Source organism: Argopecten irradians, chromosome 11 (genome assembly GCF_041381155.1).
Source record: "Argopecten irradians isolate NY chromosome 11, Ai_NY, whole genome shotgun sequence".
NCBI lineage: Eukaryota > Metazoa > Mollusca > Bivalvia > Pectinida > Pectinidae > Argopecten > Argopecten irradians.
Genome location: NC_091144.1, coordinates 25361284 through 25381629, shown reverse-complemented (window position 1 = coordinate 25381629; position 20346 = coordinate 25361284). Strand labels below are relative to the sequence as shown.

Here is a 20346-nt window from a genome sequence, read left to right as displayed (position 1 = left end):
GTCTTTTCGCCCCGAAAACACGAAATTTAACAAACCTTAATTTTCGTCTTTTCGTCTTTTCGCCCCGAAAAGACGAAATTTAACAAACCTTAATTATCGTCTTTTCGTCTTTTCGCCCCGAAAAGACGAAAATTAACAAACCTTAAATTTCGTCTTTTCGGAAAATTAACAAACCTTGAATTTCGTCTTTTCGCCCCGAAAAGACGAAAATTAACAAACTTTAATTTTCGTCTTTTCGTATTTTCGCCCCGAGTTTAAAGGAAGGACTTGTGCCAAGAAATTGCTCAAATACAGTGTAATTAGAACAGTCAATCAGCAGGTACAATGTACTGTGCATTATTTGAAAAGACATTTTGACTACATACATGACATGGTCTTCATCATAATTATACATTAGAAATTACATTATAATCTTCGTCGTACATATGATAGATGACAAAGTATATCTGTAATTTGTATTTTTTCGAGGCGAAAAGACGAAAAGACGAAAATTAAGGTTTGTTAATTTTCGTCTTTTCGGGGCGAAAAGACGAGATTTTTGAAGGCGAAAAGACGAAAATTAAAGGCGCTGGCGAAAAGACGAAATTTAAATTTGTTAATTTTCGTCTTTTCGGGGCTATTTATTTTTCGTCTTTTCGGGGCGAAAAGACGACGAAATGGCATAAATCAGCCACCGTAGTTTCTGCCTGCAGGTAAGACCTGCTGTCCCCAATGCATGATAGATTCTAATAGGCCTATACTTCTCATCCTCCGTATTTGAGGCGTTAGGCCTATATCCGCGGGCCATTCCTACCAGAAACAAAGATAATTTACTATTTAAAACTCCGAATGAACCAATAATTTAGTACTGTGATGTTTGTACAATTTCAAAATATCGAGGATGCTCTTCTCTATTCTTCCTACATAAAACCGACTTTCCTCTTCCTAATGGCTCATTTGAGATACATACAAGTACTTGTTAGTTCTACAATATGTAGATCATATAGAATCTATTTACCATTTATCAATAAGACCATGTACTGTAATGTTTAACCTGATTTGTTACAGAAATTTATGTAGTAATTTAAACTTCGTACACGAATTCATCCGTACTAAGACACATCATGTGTGAATATTTTAATAGATTGCAGCCGACGTGAGTTAGTGAAGTCTAGAACTCCCAGTTACTTCCCTTAGATCGGAACTCTTGTGACAAAAGTACGTGTTGTTATTGTACAGAGGATGGGACCGCGAGAGGGAAAATGTTAATTTCAGTACGAAGATTAATTTTTGACTGAATCCAGTAAACAGGTGGTTTATGGAATATGCATGGATGTTTCCTAAGACACTTTTGATGTACGTATGATAAATTCAGGCCGTATATACTTAACGAAACAACTTTTACAAACTTTGTTAGATGGGTGTGTTGACTTCGTCTGAATCAGACAGAATGATGGCTCCCGGCTGTCATATGGTTTGTTTCTTTATCTTTAATGACGTGGAATAACCTCAAGTGAAATCTTGTATTTGACTCGTTGTTTTTAATTTTGAAAATATTACTATGATTAGACCAGTATGTTTTTTTGTGCAGCAATACTCTACATTAAATTATATATCGTCACATACGAGCTGTATTAGGTAAATTATCTGACACTAACACATCAGAAGAAAAAGAAAACAACACAAACATGTTTTCTCACCTATACTAGGCCTACTGACCCTACATTTTTTTCTGCGAATATCCTCCTAGTCCTTTTCATCATCTCAAATTATCTGAAAGCATAAGCTTTAATTTACTGAGGAATGTAGGATCTACAATTAAGAAATATCAAATTTTCCATGAACATTTTTACTTATTCTTCAGCATTGGAAAAAGACACAGAAAAAATGACCATTGAACTTAATCAACCAGGATTGTTATATAATTAGGTAGTTCGACCCTGCCAATCAAACTTAAAAAGTGCATGCATTAAAATCAATGTTTTAAACTGTTGGCAACTTGTGTCAATTTTATTCAATATTTATGTATTTGCCATATGCAGCTTATGCAGATAAAAAAAAAAAAAAAAAAAATGTCAAGAACTCATATATACTAGACTAAAAGTGATATGATAAGATAATTTTAATCTCAAAATAATAAATAGTAACCGTAGAAAACATGTTATTAAACCAATGAAAATAAAGGTTTACAATTTGAATTATTGCTTTTCTAAACATTATTAAACAGTCGGTTCCAAGTGATGATTTATGATAATGAACTTTGAGTTTAATAGATGTACCAGCTATCTACTACCAGGTTATGTTCACGTCCAAATACAACCAGGACAGCTCATTTATCTATTCTTCATTCACTTGAGTAAAAAGTATTATTTGTAGAAAGTTGATGGTTACATATGTAGTTAGTTGTTACAAACTCAAAGAATAAATGTAATTCTATTAATATTAGTCTACATATATATTCCAATGTTTTGATGAAAATGCCAGTAGCAGTCATTGCTAAAACGCCATAATGACTGTATAGAGAACTTTGGATAGTGTACATTTGAATTGGGGGCTGGCCAGGGATTGTTTGTATATAGACTATTCCATCTTTGCATATATATATTACAGAGTAAGCTCCCTTGCGGGTAGGTATTGGTTGTTACATATTTTTTTTGTGAGCACATAATTCATGTTGTTTTCTACGATAAGTATGATGTTACCCATGCAAACACATGAGGTCACAACCAATACCTAGCTGCAAGGGCAGATAACTCTGTAATATGCAAATGCAGAATATATAGCTCCATTAAAACAATTGAATAATTCATTTACAGTGGAACTCAGTTAATACGAACTCGAAGGGACCGAGATAAAACTTTGAGTTATCCGAGAGTTCCAATTAAGCAAGTTCTCATGTCTACTGACTATCTCTTTACTTGGTATGTATAGCCTAGTTCCATGTCGTAAAACGATGTGGACAAGAGAAATGTCAAAATAGCCGATGGTAGTTGCAAAATTATAACAAGAAAACCTAGATATATATTTTGAAATGCCGTTTTATGGCAGATTTATGAAAAAGAAATTGGCATTTTCAGTGTCCAAAAAATATCATTTCGTGTTATAAGAACATTTTTGTCATTCAGACCCAAAGTTTACTTCGTATTATCTGAGTTCTTCGAGTTTTCCGAATTCGAATTATCCGAGTTCTTTAAACAAAGATAAAGAGGGAATTCGGCCGGGACCGCCAAAGTACTTTGTATTAAGCTTGGTTGTCGAATTATCCGAGTTCGTATCAACCAAGTTTCACTGTAAATATATTTAAGAATCTGAACAGATATCTATAAAACTCATGGTCAGCAATAATTTGTTAAAAAGTTCTTGGACACTATATTCGATGCATTCGCTAGCTTCTTTGAATTGTCTCACATCTCACTGGTGGATTCTACAAAAAAAAATAGAAAATGTTTTATCATAGAGGTGATAGTGATAAAAATGTACTGTGTATTAAATTAATGATAAAAGTCTATTGTATCATATAATGTACTACAATATGTACATAATCTTGATAATATGTAGATGTATATATATACAGAATAACTTCTAATTTGGATCTCTCTGTGTTCTGGCATAATTGTATGACATTTTCTCCTTTTTATGTTTTAATTTATTGTAATTAAAACCTGTATAATCTGGAATCTTGGCTATACCAGCCAAATGTGTTGGTCCAGTTCAGACAAGTTACACTGTATAATAATAAATATATGTTTCTACATCTTTTGAAACCCATGCCACAAGACCTAATAATCATGTTCTTCAATACAAAATGTATTGTGTCACAAGATAGAACAGGGTCTCACTGAGTTTCTCTCAATGAATTTTCCTTGGAATCTTGGATTTTTTTAACATTTTAAAAGCTCTGACTCAAGATTCAATATTCTCTAATAAAATGTTGGTAAAGGAAGGAAGATTTTGATGACATCTTATAATTTATCAAAACAAATTTATTTGGTGAATAATGTAGGTTTATATATATATATATCTAATAGTTATTCTCAGTGATCTTTGAACTTGCCCTTTGAGCCTGGACTAATTTTTTTTCTGAGAACCCTTTGTATCTCATTGTATTGAGATTCATCAATTTTGAGAAAATTTTGATTACTGTATAATACGGTTATAACAAACCTCTGGGGACCAAGAAAATCATTTTGTTAATTAACTTCAGCATAGTTCGTTATATGCACATTACATATATATCATAGTAACATTGTGAATTGGCAGGGAATTTAAATTAATATTTACCATAGATTTGATATGAGCATATTTGTTATAAACATGTTTTACTGTATTGACTTAAATCTTAAATCAATGACTGATTCTGTTGTAGGTAAAGGGATAGTCGAGCCCTATACAGATAATATACAGCTTCCACCATGGATGATGACAGACATTCTCCAATCCCTATTCCTAGGGGTTCATATAATTTAAACTTTGATGAGCTTGATGAAAACACTAATCCATTTCAGACTAAGTCAATTGTAGGACAGTCTCCTCCAGTTGGAGGAAACATAGACCCTTTCCAGACTGAATCAAAAATGGGACATTCACCCCCAACAAACTCTAATAATAATATTTATGATGTAGAGGATCCGTTTAAAAGTAAAAGTAAGATTTCGTCGTCTCCTCCTTCAACGCCACAAGACCCTCAACCTGTGCAAACTTTGGAGGAGTCTTCTCCAGATCCTGTAGCGTTGGAGCAGGAACCGTTGAAACAGAGTAATAAAATACCTCGGTCAAAGGATGAACCCAAGGAGTCTGTCTCATGTACAGAAGAACAAAGTGTCTATAATGAAGAGGACAACAAGTCCACTAGTATCAAAGAGGAATCTAAAACTCCTGAATGTGAATCGCAAGTTGACAAAACAAAAATGAAACCACCTAGGTGAATAGTTGTTTTAAGAGTTTCAAGTTTAGTGACCTAACTTATTAATATCTTAGAAAAGATGTTTTTTTCGTTTCAGATAAATTGTTTATTAAACTAAAAGATTGAATTCAGATTGGGCAGCAAGCAAAGCCTATGTACATTCTTTCAAAAAAAAAAAAAAAAAAAAAAAACATTCACTAAAATAAACCTTGAATAGAAGCTCTATTGTATACAACAAAATTCTTATGTAGTGTATTCAATTTTTAGGACACTTGGAGTTTTGTTATAAGCAAATTAGATTTTAGCATGGTAACTAAAAGTTAATTGATCTTATCATCTACCTATTATATAATTATTTTCTTTAATTAGTTAGAGTTACAAATATTTAAATATACGTCTTGTGATAAAATTTTGTCCAAACATTTCAGTAAAAAGCCTGGTGGTAAGAAAGGGATTAAAAAACCGAAGATAAGATCCAAGTTTAAACCTCCTGAGAACTTTGGAGTACAGCCACAGGTGAGTTGATATAACCTGAATTTTAATATGTAAGAAAAGTTTTACAGAAAACATTAGGTGATATTTTATCTCTTTGTTACATGTCTTTGAGTTAATACATGAAACTCCCCAAGCTTTTGTTGCACTCATAATAAAAATTGTACCCATTATTCCGAATTGTAAAATGCCACATCTTCATGAGTTGTCTCCCATAAAATTTACAGCTGATCTATGCAACATTTCCATGAGTTATCTGCTCTTAGTCAACCTGTTATGTTAAATACTTTGTCCCATCTTCATGAGTTATCTCCCCTTCCCTATGATGGAGTGACAGTAATAGCACCATCTATCAGTAGTGTTGGATAATTGGTTTTTATTTTAATCGATCATGATCTTGCTGAAGACTATCGCTTATGAAAGGTAATAATTGATTATGAAATGGGACGTGATGCTTTATACTATTCTGAATATTTATCATGTTGAATTATGCCAAAATCACATTTCAAATGCCATAGTCCTCAATACATCAAATGAAACGAAAGATTTTCAATTTTTTCTTGAAACTGCTGGTTCATCTTTCTAAAATTCTTCAGAGAAATTAAAAGCTTTAGTTATAAATATTGGGAAGTAAATGGTAAACGAGCATAAAATTGATATTTAGGAGGTTGTGATTTTACAATTGATTCACAACGCCATATGTTATGAATTTTTATATGTAACATATTTCTGTATGTGATACTTGCCCTAACCTAATTTTCAGGAATGATGATATTGGATACCTCTATCCAGAGTTCCTATCACATTCCATGAGTTATCTGTCCTTTGTCTGCCATTTTAATAGAATAACAATGATCATACACTCTATTTATATTCAGATTTATATTTGCACAAGCTATCTGTATCTGACCTTATGTTAGTTTGGTTTCTGCTCCTGTTTTGTGCTCGATCAGCATAAAGGGAGTGGGACAACTTGTTTGCGGATTGTCAATGTTCAATTATCACAGCCAATATTACAAAGAGGCACAACATGAATCTAATCTCCCAAAACATACACACACTTCACCCACGCAACATGCCTCATACATGGGGGGGGGGGGGGGGCCCATCCTTAAATGAACCTGATGAACCTGGTTGTTAATAGGACATTAATCTAAACAACCAAATGAACCAATTAACCTTAGCCTATTATGTTTGACTGGGATTTTATTGTATCCTCCTGTTATTTTTTCCATATAAGGATTTACATTGTTTATCAGGATATGTTGGATTATCTGGTTAAAATGGCTACCTGTAATAAAAAATGATAAGTTAATGTTCAAAACACTTACTGTGTATGATCTTAACATATACATTCAACCAATTTTGTCATGGCGCGGCGTCCGTCCGCCGTCCGTCCGTCTGTCAACATTTCCTTTAAATCACTACTAGTCATAGAGTTCTGCATGGATTGTAACCAAATTTGGCCAGAAATATCCTTGGGGGAAGGGGAACAGAACTTGTATGAATTTTGGCTCTGACCCCCCGGGGGCAGGAGGGGCGGGGCCCAATAGGTTAAATAAAGGTAAATTCTATAAATCGCTACTTGTTCTAGAGTTCTGCATGAATTGTAGCCAAATTTCGCCATAAACATCCTTTGGGGAAGGGGAACAGACCTTGTTTAAATTTTGGCTCTGACCCCGGGGGCACGAGGGGAGGGGTCCAATAGGTTAAATAGAGGTAAATCCTATAAATCGCTACTTGTCCTAGAGTTATGCATGGATTGTAACCAAATTTGGCCAGAAACATCCTTGGGGGGAAGGGGAACAAAACTTGTATAATTTTGACTCTGACCCCCCGGGGGCAGGAGGGGCTGGGCCCAAAATGGGAAATAAAGGTAAATCCTATAAATCGCTACTTTTCATATAGTTCTGCTTGGATTTTAACAAAATTTGGCCCAGAAACATCCCTGGGGGTAACAGAATTTGTATAAATTTTGGCTTTGACCCCCCTGGAGCAGAAAGAGTGGGGCCCAATAGGGGAATTAGAGGTAAATATTCAAATTCCTTCAGAAAAGAAACAATGAACCTGTATTCAGAACATTACTAGGCATTACAAACCAGATGAGCGATACAGGCCCTCTGGGCCTCTTGTTAGAATCATTCGCAGATATATTAAAATACTTAACTGAACTCTTACCATTATTGTATACTTGTATAATCATACCTTTATGCCTTTTCCATAGGGTGACGATGAGATCCAAATTTTTGTTCCAAAGAAGGAGAGTAGTCCATCTCCTCCAAAAGAAGAAGAACCCATCAAGGAACCTGAGGAGGCAATTACAGCCAATGAGGAGCCACAATCAAAACAGACATCAACCAATGAGGAAGTTGCAACAGAGTCAGCTGACATGGAACCACCCAATCAGATGGCACAGAGTTTGGAGATGATGCATGACTTTGGAGCTGCTGAAATGCCTGATTCAGATGAAAATGAAGGATTTGTACCTGCAAATGAAGGTAATTAAATCCAAAATTTGTATGTAAATTGATTTTTATATAAAGTTTTGTCATCAAAATGAAATTGCTCTAATCATAAATCAAAGGTATGAGTTACACTAAAACTACTAATTCTTTTAAATAATGTTTGAATTATTCTCCTTCCAGTTTTCACTGATACGGCTGACTGGGAAATGTTGGAGAAATTTGGCAGTAAAGGCCAGGTAAGATTGGCATTAATTTTTATTATTTCATTGCCACAAATGTCCAATTCTGTTTATTTTATAGCTTGTATTGATTTAAAATACAAGCAAAATCTGCAAACAAACCATGTTCAATATACCGTAATTACCGTCCCTCCATTCTCCTGGAGGAGTTTTAAGTAATATAAACGCCCACCTCCCATCCCATGTATTCAACAGTATTTTGCATGTTTAAGTGCCGTAGGCAATAATTACGGTGAATACGATAATTTGTAACATACAGTGGATTAAGTGGTCCTAATGGTTGGATTGACAGATACATTTATTGCTATAATATACATTGATATTACCTGGTTATTTATTTTCAGGGTGATCTTGGTCGAGATTCTTTGTATACAAAGTTTGACCCACTTGTACAAGACAGTTCTGCTAATAAAGGTAAGATATTTATGTCTAAATCATGGTTATGTAAGTTCTTTTTAAGGTCATCTGAATGACCTTAACTATCATTCAAGGTCACATGGGTCAAATAGGCTAAAATCTTTAAATGACTTATAGTGAATAACTTCGAGCCCTAGAGACCTGATGTATTGGGCTTGTTGCAGGCTTTGATGAAGGGCTACCAAGTTTGTTAGAATGAATGACTTTGACTATCATTCAAGGTCACAGGAGTCAAATGGACTAAAATCTTCAAACAATTTACAGCATTCTTCAGTTCTACTTCATGTTGTATTGTATTAGTAGTCAGATGACCATTAATGTCTATTGGGCCTCTTGTTTATCTATATTTTCCATTAATCTTTTTATCCTAACAAATTAAGTTTCATTAACATCAAGTTTGAAATCTCAATAAAAAACGTTTAAAATTTAAGAACTTTATGGGAGATTTTGCCAACAAATGTGTTTTGATTATTGATACATGCCATACAGTTTTAAATATTTTAAGACCATTGATAACACCTTTGAATTATGATAGTCACAGATCATAATAACGTTAAAATATGTTATCATGAAAACGTTTAATCTAAGCCTGATTTCACCACTATCACCTGACATATCTAATTATTAAATTTGTTTAATAAATTTCACATTACATAGCCACTTATATAAGATCCCCTAGCCTAAATATGTTTATATGAGGTAAGAATTAATGTTGTCATTGATGGGATATGATGGTAGTTATTTCTGTACTAAAACTTATTATTGTGGTAATTAAAATACATTAAGAGTGCTTTCCCTTTGACTGCCTTGCTCATAGCCCTTCAAGTACATTTGCTAATTTCATTGTAAGGACATCTTCCCTAGTCAAGGCTTCTGATTACGTTATGGTAGATTGGTGTTGCTTCTTATGGAGGGGATATGGAAAGTAGAGGACGGCAAGAATGTTGATGAGTCTTGATCAGCAAGAGAAAGAAGAGCGGGTGGGGGGATTAAAGGTAGAGCATGAAATATCAACATGGATTATCGAGGGAATGGTGAAGGTAGGGTGAGGGACATGGTATCAAAAAGTGGAGAAGAGCATGGTTTTAGATATTGAGAGGGAAAAGGAAAGGAAAAAGCAATAAATGGATCCATAGGAGGGAGTGGGGCCGGGGGGTTAATGGCAAAGTTTGGATAGTAATGTGACTGATGTTGTAATTGATAATCTGTCTGATAGAGAAATTTTAATTAACTAAAATTCAATATTCTCATTTTAAAGTTAGTATAGTGAACAAATTGGCCTTTAAAATTATATAATTACCGTAATTGACAATATGATATTAACTGATATGGAAGACATACCTGAAAGTTACCCAAATTTTTACCCATTCTAACGTTATTTTCACTGTAAATTTCTTGCATCCAATATTGTTTTAAGTTTTGAGATATAGTAACTATTGAATATAACCAGTGTAGGGTATTAACAGATCTTTCCATGCATATGTGTTATGTGTATAAAATGAAATTTTGACTTCCCATGTTCATAAACGTTATTTCAATGCCGCGATGAATCCATGTGTCAATCCCTTATTTCCTATATTTATATGGAGTTCAGGCCATGATCTCTCAACACAAACTCAAGTCAAAATATAAAACAAAGGTTACATAATAGAAATAACTAAGTTTTGACTTAGGGCGTTGCTGTTGTTTTGAGAAATCTGGGCCTGATGTTCATCGGCTGAAGGTCTACAGAAGAATTATACAGACAAATGTACTACAGCTTCTTACCATGATAGAGGTCACCTTCGGTTCCTTTACCATTGTTGTAAGAATATTCTCACGGCGGTTGAAATAATTCTTGGAAACCTCTTTTGCTGCTCATAAACGAGGCTTCCATCTTCACGCTATCATGGCCAGGCAGCCTCATGTTTTAGTATTCAGTCTGGGCAGATATCTGCAAGCTAGAGCACAGACATTTTAACAGACTTTCTTGGCTAGCTGTGATCAATAATTCAGGAAATACTAGATCGGACTTTGTGGTCCTGGCAGTGCTGTACGTAGTTGTGAGAGAGACTTTGTTTGGTAGATTTAAATGAACAAATCAATGTTGGTCAAAGTCGGCACAATAAAACCTTTATCCATTAGGCTGTATACCTTTAATCTACCTGTAATTTACCTGTGTGTGTTACCTGTTGTATATTACCCATGATAAGTACTGTTGGGTATGTCGCTGCATGTACAAGGACATTGTAGAGGTCACACTGAAAGACTTGAGCATAGATTAACTTCAGGCTGTTGTATTTGGTGGGGAAAAATTGACAGTGTATATGTATGTGTAGTGCTATATACCATAGTTATACTATTAACCTACCCTTCACACTCTAATTAGGAGCACAGGGTCTTGGATCATGATTGGTTTGATAACTTTATCATCCTATTAAAAGTCATCTAGGGTCATTTAAGGAATGGCCAAGTTTAGATGTCTTAATTATATGCCATGTAAATAATAAAACGCAAATTTGGTGTGCCCTATTTACTATTGTATTTTGGGATGGCGGTGCATGGTCGAGGTGTTAAGATGTGCCGACATTACCATAAACCCTCCACGTCTAAGTTGTAAGCCCACGTGGGGTACCAGGTAGTTACCTGGTATCGGCAATAGGTCATGATCAGAGGTTTTTCTCCAGATACTCTGGCTTTTCTCTACCTCCTTATCCTGGCAGATGTTTTAACTTACCCTTGCTGTTGTAGGAAATAAAGCAATTTATAAACCAAAGGCTAACCACTTATATTCTTCTTCTCTTGAAATGGAATTGAAAAGGATGGCCAACGTTCTATTTGTGATATCAAATGTTTCAATGCCATATAGGTTGTAGACGAACATGTATATGGCCGAACCCTAGGATAAAATATACATTGATAAATTATCACTAATATCTTAAATTTATTATGAACCATTTATTAAAGCCATTCATCCTCAAAGATACTTGAACTCTTCCAATGCTATGGTTGGTGCAGTTCATTATGAAATATCAGGGATGAATGAGTGAATGGATGGCACACAATTAATTTATGAAATGAAAGTGTGTACAAAAACATTAATTAATTTCATTTCCAGTAAGGTTGATCGCTAATCTTATAGTAATTTACTCTTAGTCAGTCTGTTTATATATTGGTATTACACAGATATGAACAATTACAGGTAAATACAGGTAATAACATCAGGTAAGTACAATAGAGGTATAATTACACCAGGTGTCAAACAGATGTATGGTTGTTTATGATTAATTATATATCAAGTGTTCCTGGAGGTAAACTAGGACATTTGACCTTGTTTATATATACCCGGGACAATATGTAGGGCAAGGTCTGAGGTAACACATGCAGGCGATAACATCATACGAAAAGTAATTAACTCTTACCTGGAACAAAAGTTTTTGTCTTTGAACAGACTGGAATATTGTGTATAGTTGATGATAGTTGAATTTTATATTGAATTGTGGATATATTCACTGTTGGTATCAGCTGGGTTTTCTAGTGGATGGCCTCAGACTCAAGCAATTTCATTTGCATCTTTAATATCTACGCATCCGTCTGTAGATCTAATAACATGTGAGAAGGCCTAGATGTGTTTTTGTTGGAGTTAACTTAAAATTCAGGGAGAAACAATGTATTCTATCTTACATTCACCTCACTTACACAAAGGTAAGAAAGAAAGCAAAAGAGAGAAAGAAAAAAAGTAAATATAGCTTTTAATCCAAACAATATTTATGAAATCAAAGAATTTTCAAGGTAGAAGTGTGATAAAAAATGGGTTTGTGTACCAACTACAGGAAGTCTGTAATCATGTAAGTGAAGGAGTCTCAAAGTAAGGTATGTTGTTCATATACATAAGGTTAATGTCAAACAGTCTTTAATATTAGGATCATATCCAATACAACTTTAATATTTTTCTACAAAAATTATCTGTTCACTGTATTTGTTTATTATTTTACATGTTAATATTGTTATATAATCATCGTGTCAGCTGGTTTTGATTTTGATTCCCCGATAATTTTCTTGCCAAGTATATAATTACTCTTGTATCTTGTTTGCTACTTCTCTTAAAGTTATCTTTATTTTAAGGTGCTTTATTTGTATGCACCCCTCTCTGTATGTGACAGGTAATCATGAGGGGTGTGGGTTTCCCGCTTTACTGACATGACTGACATTTAAATGCATTTAGATTTTATTAAAATTTACTGATAACCATAAGATTAAATAGGCATGATTTGATCAAATAATTTGTAATTAAATCAAGTATAAAGCAAATCAATTACAAATTCCTGTCATAGTCCATTTGTAGGTATGAAGATAGGTAAGCTTAATATGTGAACAGCCTCATGAGTGCTGAACTTTGGTGTCTGAACTTCTATCTCCAGTCGTCCACCCTTGGCTCAATCAGGACCCAGTTTCACAAACTTTCCTTGACATTAAAGAATTTCTTAACTTAAAATTATCCAAAAGAAAGCATTGGGGAGTTCAGGGAAAAAGTCTGAAGTTAATGAGCCTTCTTTAAAATTTGTAATGCTTTCCTATGGAAAATTTTAAGTTAAAGAATTCCTATAGGGAATGTTTGTGAAACTGCATGCATAGAACCTGTTGGGTTGTGGGTTTTAGGACCATGCATATATAGTGCAGCATGCATACTAGCCATGCAGGTTTAGGTCATAGCTATATTGGTTAATGGTTATTCTTCATGTACTCTGGTATTATAGTTTATATTATCAGATAGATTTTATATAAACTAGAGTTTCGTGACTGCATGCGCAGTGGTCTAGTTCTCCAATATGCTTGTTCTTAGCACATGTAATACAAGCTGAACATTATTCTTGAAATTTTTTCAGCTGTTTTACAAAGATCTTGTTGAGCAGGAGCCATTTAAAGGTTGAAAATGATATTGTTTGTTTACCTTGATAAGGTCACCTGTATGTTTTACACACACCTATGTCTGTTTCACTTAGTTAATTTCCTAAAAATAACAATTGTTTTCACCTGATCAGGCGTGTGCTTGTCCTAACATGTACCTACTTAGTACCTGTACAGATTTATATAGCAGGGATTTTCTACCTGTATCAGGGGACAAGACCAAAGTTTGATATTCTTTGTGTGCTTTCTATTTCTCTTCACTGAATTTCAACCCAATTTAAAGAAAAATGAAAACAAATAATTCATACCGGTATCTGACCAAATTTCAAATACATCATCATTCAAAATTGAGAAAAAATAATGAACATTTTTCTTTGCAATATTTGGATGTATTTATTTGTTAATACTTTAATTCTCCTTTTACATTCAAGAACACTTCACTAAGAAGACTGCGTACATATATGATAAAAGTGTTCTACATTTATGATATTACAATTTTAAAATTCTGTATGGCATCTCTCATATTGACATTACATTGTAAAATGTCCTAATTCACTGGTATGTTTGTTAATAATGTGTTGTTTGTAAGATGACTGAGCTTTCCTACAACACAGACCTTTTGTATTGACGGCCAGTTATTTACTTATCTCTGGTAAGCTTGTTGAGTCAATGCGTTTGAATGGATTGGGAAGTCTGTATACATTTCTATAGGCCTAGAGCATGACTTTGTGGGGCTGTGTTACTTATAGACCAGGGTAATAGCTGTTGTAACGTAGATGTAAGTTTTGTAACTCAGGTCGGATTCTTAAACTATTATTAGAAGGTGAGTTTTAATGCATATCATATATATTTTTGTATGATAATGGTAGCATTGATGATGATACACAAATTTCTGGCATGTATATGTATTTAATGTTGTTAAATGGTTTTAACGTGGGAGTACAATCAAATCATTTAATGTACACACCATCTGCCTGATTATTAATTATTGAGAAGAGCTAATTATGCTAGTTGGAATCTTGTTAGTACAAGCATTTTAAAAATGGATTTAGAAGGGTAAAATTGTTAAAACTAATTTTCTGGATTATTAATTGAAACATGACCTCTTTAATTATGTCAGTTCAGGAATAGGCAATTATCCAAGAATGAAATAAAATCTTATTGAAAATAAAAATAAGAGTGTAAACTGAAGATAATTTTCAATCTAGATACATTCACATTGATTTACATATCGGTTCAAGACCTTTAAGAATAGGAGTAAAACCAGGTGTGAAATATTTGAGTCAATAGGTATTAATGTTCAAGCAATAAAGTTACTAAAATAGTTTGATTTTCTCTCATAAGTCTAATATAAACTGTAATATGACTTATTTTTGTATTATTTTCAACAGATCTATAATACAACTGTATATGTGGGCACCATCAGATGGTGTTTATGGTATATATGGTATTATTAGCCAGATGTTCAAGTCCTTTAATTCTTAACATTGGTAATCTACTATCTAGCCCTGCCATGACTTTTACAGACTTTGACGGTAAAATGTAACACTATCTTTAAAAAGCCTGTTTTGTAAACAGTTGACTTTTTGTTTCCTTTCGATAGGTATAACCATAGGTAAGAGTGTAGAACAGGTTTGTAATGACACAGTGTAGAGTATACATTATCATCCATTATAGTCTTACCTTTAACCAATTTCTGATGTAGTAGAGATCTCCTCGGTTGGTTCGATGAATCCTTCGTCCTGTAATCATTTTGGATCAGTCAGTTACATGATTCATAAAACAACAAACACCAGGCTATAGGTTGTACTGGTGTAGTCAGACCTTCATATATCGATCTTAACGGGCCGTCGGGTCATCCTGTTTAAAATCGATCTCTGTATAACGGTACACCTACCCATATTGGATCGACACATAAACACGATTTGGGGTGACACAGATTGACACGTAAGGTATTTGTTGTGCCGGGATCAACAGTCATTTCTACAGTGTGATGTTTGTCCAGTATCTCCCTCACAATGCCGTAATTTCTACAGGGTTTGGATCGCCTGCATACATTAATGATAAGCAGGTCTTATAAACGCTTGTTGACATGTACAGCCATCAGCATTGATCCAACGTACATACCACTCGCTATTGACGTTTTATTTGTTGCTAGTCAACTGATCGAAGGAATTCCATTTCCCATTCAGCCATTTTTGTTTGGTATAACGAGAGTATTTTGCCACTGATATGCTAATCACTTGACATGTAAGGACGGATGTGAGACCTTTTACCACTGTAATGAAGAGGTATGCAGATTACTTGGGTCAAAAAAGTACAATGTATTTTGGAATTTATATTTTCTGAAAGGTATATGGTGATTTTTTCTTTACTTTGGTATCAGAAATTGAAAATTGTGAATTGTACTGGAGTATATTTATTGACACTGATACATAACACTCAAAGGTGTGTATTAATATTTTTGATTCAACCTTTCTATATAAATATTGGTCATTTATTTTGTATGGACTCTATACTACACACACAGAATATTAACAATACAGAGGTTTACATTGACCATTGAAATATACACATACTAAGTATACTAAGGCTTGTGGTATGTAATTGCTATAATGTCATATATAATGTTGCTTTCTATATATATAATCATTGCTGCCTCAAAGATATATCTTAATTATTCTGTAGCATTAATTATAGAATCCTGAATATAGAAATATATATGTACGGAGCTGAGGGGTGGGGGTAAGGGGTTGCTGAATGGGGGGGGGGGGGGGGGGGGTAGGGGCTGAGGGGTGGGGGTAAGGGGTTGCTGGATGGGGGATACATAAGAAAATGAGGGATGGGGGTAGGGGGTGGGGTTGAGGGATGGTTTGTATGCTATTGTTTCAGCAGCAAATTCCATTCGTAAATTGTATATTATTAAACATAGGATAGTTATACATTGGAATCAGCATAACGATTTATTACTAATTTAATCAATTGTAACTTTATATGTGTATGCATATTTTTATATCCATCATATTTTGGTATAGGGATTAAGGGATAGGGATATATAGAAAGAGGGAGTAGGAGTAATTAGATAGAGGGATGGGGTAGGTAGATAAAGAGGGTAGGGAAATAGATAGAGAGGTAGGGAGGTAGATAGAGAGGGTACGGAAATTGATAGAGGTGTGGGGGAGGTAGATAGAGATGGTAAGGAAATAGAAAGAGGGGTGGGGGTAGGTAGATAGAGAGGGTACGGAAATTGATAGAGAGATGGGGTAGGTAGATAGGGAGGGTAGGGAAATTGATAGAGGTGTGGGGAAGGTAGATAGAGTGGGTAGGGAAATAGATAGAGGGGTGGGGGTAGGTAGATAGAGGGGTGGGGAAGGTAGATATTAGATGGAAAGGTAGGGAAATAGATAGAATTGTGGAGAAGGTAGATAGAGGGATGGGATTATGTAGATAGAGAGGGTGAGGTTAGGTAGATAGAGGGGTGAGGTTAGGTAGATAGAGGGGTGGGGGTAGGTAGATAGAGGGGTGGGGTAGGTAGTTAGATTGTGGGGTGGGGTAGGTAGATAGAGGGGTGGGGGGTAGGTAGATAGAGGGGGTGGGGTAGGTAGATAGAGGGGTGGGGTAGGTAGATAGAGGGGTGGAGGTTAGGTAGATAGAGGTGTGGGGTAGGTAGATAGAGGGTGGGGGTAGGTAGATAGAGGGGTGGGGTAGGTAGATAGAGGGGTGGGGTAGGTAGATAGAGGGGTGGGGGTAGGTAGATAGAGGGGTGGGGTAGGTAGATAGAGGGGTGGGGGTAGGTAGATAGAGGGTGGGGGTAGGTAGATAGAGGGGTGGGGTAGGTAGATAGAGGGGTGGGGTAGGTAGATAGAGGTGTGGGGTAGGTAGATAGAGGGGTGGGGTAGGTAGATAGAGGGTGGGGTAGGTAGATAGAGGGGTGGGTAGGTAGATAGAGGGGTGGGGTAGGTAGATAGAGGGGGTGGTAGGTAGATAGATAGGGGTGGGGTAGGTAGATAGAGGGTGGGGTAGGTAGATAGAGGGGGGAGGTTAGGTAGATAGAGGGGTGGGTAGGTAGATAGAGGGGTGGGGTAGGTAGATAGAGGGGTGGGGTAGGTAGATAGAGGGGTGGGGGTAGGTAGATAGAGGGGTGGGGTAGGTAGATAGAGGGGTGGGGTAGGTAGATAGAGGGTGGGGGTAGGTAGATAGAGGGGTGGGGTAGGTAGATAGAGGGGTGGGGTAGGTAGATAGAGGGGTGGGGTGTAGTAAGAGGGTGGGGTAGGTAGATAGAGGGTGGGGGGTAGATAGAGGGGTGGGGTAGGTAGATAGAGGGGTGGGGTAGGTAGATAGAGGTGTGGGGTAGGTAGATAGAGGTGTGAGGTTAGGTAGATAGAGGGGTGAGGTTAGGTAGATAGAGGGGTGGGGTAGGTAGATAGAGGGGTGGGGTAGGTAGATAGAGGGGTGGGGTAGGTAGATAGAGGGGTGGGGTAGGTAGATAGAGGGGTGGGGTAGGTAGATAGAGGGGTGGGGGTAGGTAGATAGAGGGGTGGGGTAGGTAGATAGAGGGGTGAGGTTAGGTAGATAGAGGGGTGGGGTAGGTAGATAGAGGGGTGGGGTAGGTAGATAGAGGGGTGGGGTAGGTAGATAGAGGGGTGGGGTAGGTAGATAGAGGGGTGGGGTAGGTAGATAGAGGGGTGGGGTAGGTAGATAGAGGGGTGGGGGGTAGGTAGAGTAGAGGGGTGGGGTAGGTAGATAGAGGGGTGGGGGTAGGTAGATAGAGGGGTGGGGTAGGTAGATAGAGGGGTGGGGTAGGTAGATAGAGGGGTGGGGTAGGTAGATAGAGGGGGGGGGTAGGTAGATAGAGGGGTGGGGTAGGTAGATAGAGGGGTGGGGTAGGTAGATAGAGGGGTGAGGTTAGGTAGATAGAGGGGTGGGGTAGGTAGATAGAGGGGTGGGGTAGGTAGATAGAGGGGTGGGGTAGGTAGATAGAGGGGTGGGGGTAGGTAGATAGAGGGGTAGGGTAGGTAGATAGAGGGTGGGGGTAGGTAGAAGAGGGGTGGGTAGGTAGATAGAGGGGTGGGGGTAGGTAGATAGAGGGGGTGGGGTAGGTAGATAGAGGGGTGGGGTAGGTAGATAGAGGGGTGGGTAGGGTAGATAGAGGGGGGGGGTAGGTAGATAGAGGGGTGGGGTAGGTAGATAGAGGGGTGGGGTAGGTAGATAGAGGGGTGGGGGTAGGTATATAGAGGGGTAGGTAGGTAGATAGAGGGGTGGGGTAGGTAGATAGAGGGGTGGGGTAGGTAGATAGAGGGGTGGGGTAGGTAGATAGAGGGGTGGGGTAGGTAGATAGAGGGGTGGGGTAGGTAGATAGAGGGGTGGGGTAGGTAGATAGAGGGGTGGGGTAGGTAGATAGAGGGGTGGGGTAGGTAGATAGAGGGGTGGGGTAGGTAGATAGAGAGGGTGGGGTTAGGTAGATAGAGGGGTGAGGTTAGGTAGATAGAGGGGTGGGGTAGGTAGATAGAGGGGTGGGGTAGGTAGATAGAGGGGTGGGGTAGGTAGATAGAGGGGTGAGGTTAGGTAGATAGAGGGGTGGGGTAGGTAGATAGAGGGGTGGGGTTAGGTAGATAGAGGGGTGGGGTAGGTAGATAGAGGGGTGGGGTAGGTAGATAGAGGGGTGGGTAGGTAGATAGAGGGTGGGGTAGGTAGATAGAGGGGTGGGGTAGGTAGATAGAGGGGTGGGGTAGGTAGATAGAGGGGTGGGGTAGGTAGATAGAGGTGTGAGGTTAGGTAGATAGAGGGGTGGGTAGGTAGATAGAGGGGTGGGTAGGTAGATAGAGGGGTGGGGTAGGTAGATAGAGGGGTGGGGTAGGTAGATAGAGGGGTGGGGTAGGTAGATAGAGGGGTGGGGTAGGTAGATAGAGGGGTGGGTAGGTAGATAGAGGGGTGGGAGGTAGATAGAGGGGTGGGGTAGGTAGATAGAGGGTGGGGTAGGTAGATAGAGGGTGGGGTAGGTAGATAGAGGGGTGGGGTAGGTAGATAGAGGGGGGGGTAGGTAGATAGAGGGGTGGGGGTAGGTAGATAGAGGGTGGGGGGTAGGTAGATAGAGGGGTGGGGGTAGGTAGATAGAGGGGTGGGGTAGGTAGATAGAGGGGTGGGGGTAGGTAGATAGAGGGTGGGGTAGGTAGATAGAGGGGTGGGGGTAGGTAGATAGAGGGGTGAGGTAGGTAGATAGAGGGGTGGGGTAGGTAGATAGAGGGGTGGGGTGGTAGATGATGGGGTAGGTAGATAGAGGGGTTGGGTTATGTAGATAGAGGGGTAGGGTAGGTAGATAGAGGGGTGGGGTAGGTAGATAGAGGGGTGGGGTAGGTAGATAGAGGGGTGGAATGGTGGGGAAAATAGATGAGAGGTAGGAGTAGGTAGATAGGAGTTTGGTAGGAAGAGGGGTGAGGATAGGAAGATAGTGGGGTTGGATAGAAATATAGGGGTATGAGGATAAAGAGAGGGGGTGGGGGTAGATAACTGGGGGGGGGGGCAGATATAAAACTCAAGGTAAGTTAAAGTGAAGGTGGTTAAAAAGAGGGGTTGTTGTACAGATGTCAATGGTTTGGGAATAAAAAGATAAATGGAAGGGCATGCATGTAGCGTACACGTTCTGCTAGCCAACCCAAAAATATAGATATTCCTCTATCATTAAAACTTCTAGAGGCCATTTAATTGAATGTGTGTGAATATAACCAATGCTCTGCAGTTGAAATGCGGCTTATTTGAATAAATCTTGTTCAGGATCTGATTGAGTATCTGCATTTAAGAAATCCATAAGAGCTAATGGTTGTTGTTTAGAGTGTTTCTAGAGAAGTGAATCCATGCAAGGTTTTGGAAATTATTTTGATTGATCTGAGGTGCTCGTCAGTTTCTTTATGCAATACAGTCTATATTTGTTGCTTTATACCTTCTATAAAAGACTAACTTCGTGTTT

General features: G+C 37.6%; 1 protein-coding gene and 1 long non-coding RNA gene across 7 annotated transcripts in view; one reads left to right on the top strand and one right to left on the bottom strand.

The window, feature by feature from the left end:
* Positions 1–1183: 1183 nt before the first annotated feature.
* LOC138335107 (transforming acidic coiled-coil-containing protein 3-like) overlaps positions 1184–20346 on the top strand; it is a 53465-nt gene continuing 34302 nt past the window's right edge. For all 4 annotated transcript variants that reach the window (XM_069284034.1, XM_069284033.1, XM_069284032.1 and 1 more), the window contains exons 1-6: positions 1184–1335; positions 4346–4900; positions 5311–5398; positions 7599–7872; positions 8020–8075; positions 8423–8492. In XM_069284034.1, the coding sequence (XP_069140135.1) occupies positions 4392–4900; positions 5311–5398; positions 7599–7872; positions 8020–8075; positions 8423–8492 (997 nt within the window). In that variant the 5' untranslated portion in view covers positions 1184–1335; positions 4346–4391. The remainder of the gene's footprint in view (positions 1336–4345; positions 4901–5310; positions 5399–7598; positions 7873–8019; positions 8076–8422; positions 8493–20346) is intronic.
* LOC138335109 (uncharacterized) lies at positions 1810–15622 on the bottom strand. 3 transcript variants are annotated; one of them, XR_011210240.1, is made up of 4 exons: positions 15066–15622; positions 10263–10435; positions 7580–7860; positions 1810–3403 (listed from the first exon to the last, which is right to left on the bottom strand). It is a non-coding gene; the product is annotated as an uncharacterized lncRNA (long non-coding RNA). The 3 variants fall into 3 exon arrangements; XR_011210241.1 differs by lacking the exon at positions 15066–15622 and adding an exon at positions 10651–11438; XR_011210239.1 differs by lacking the exon at positions 15066–15622 and having other exon boundaries at positions 10263–10644.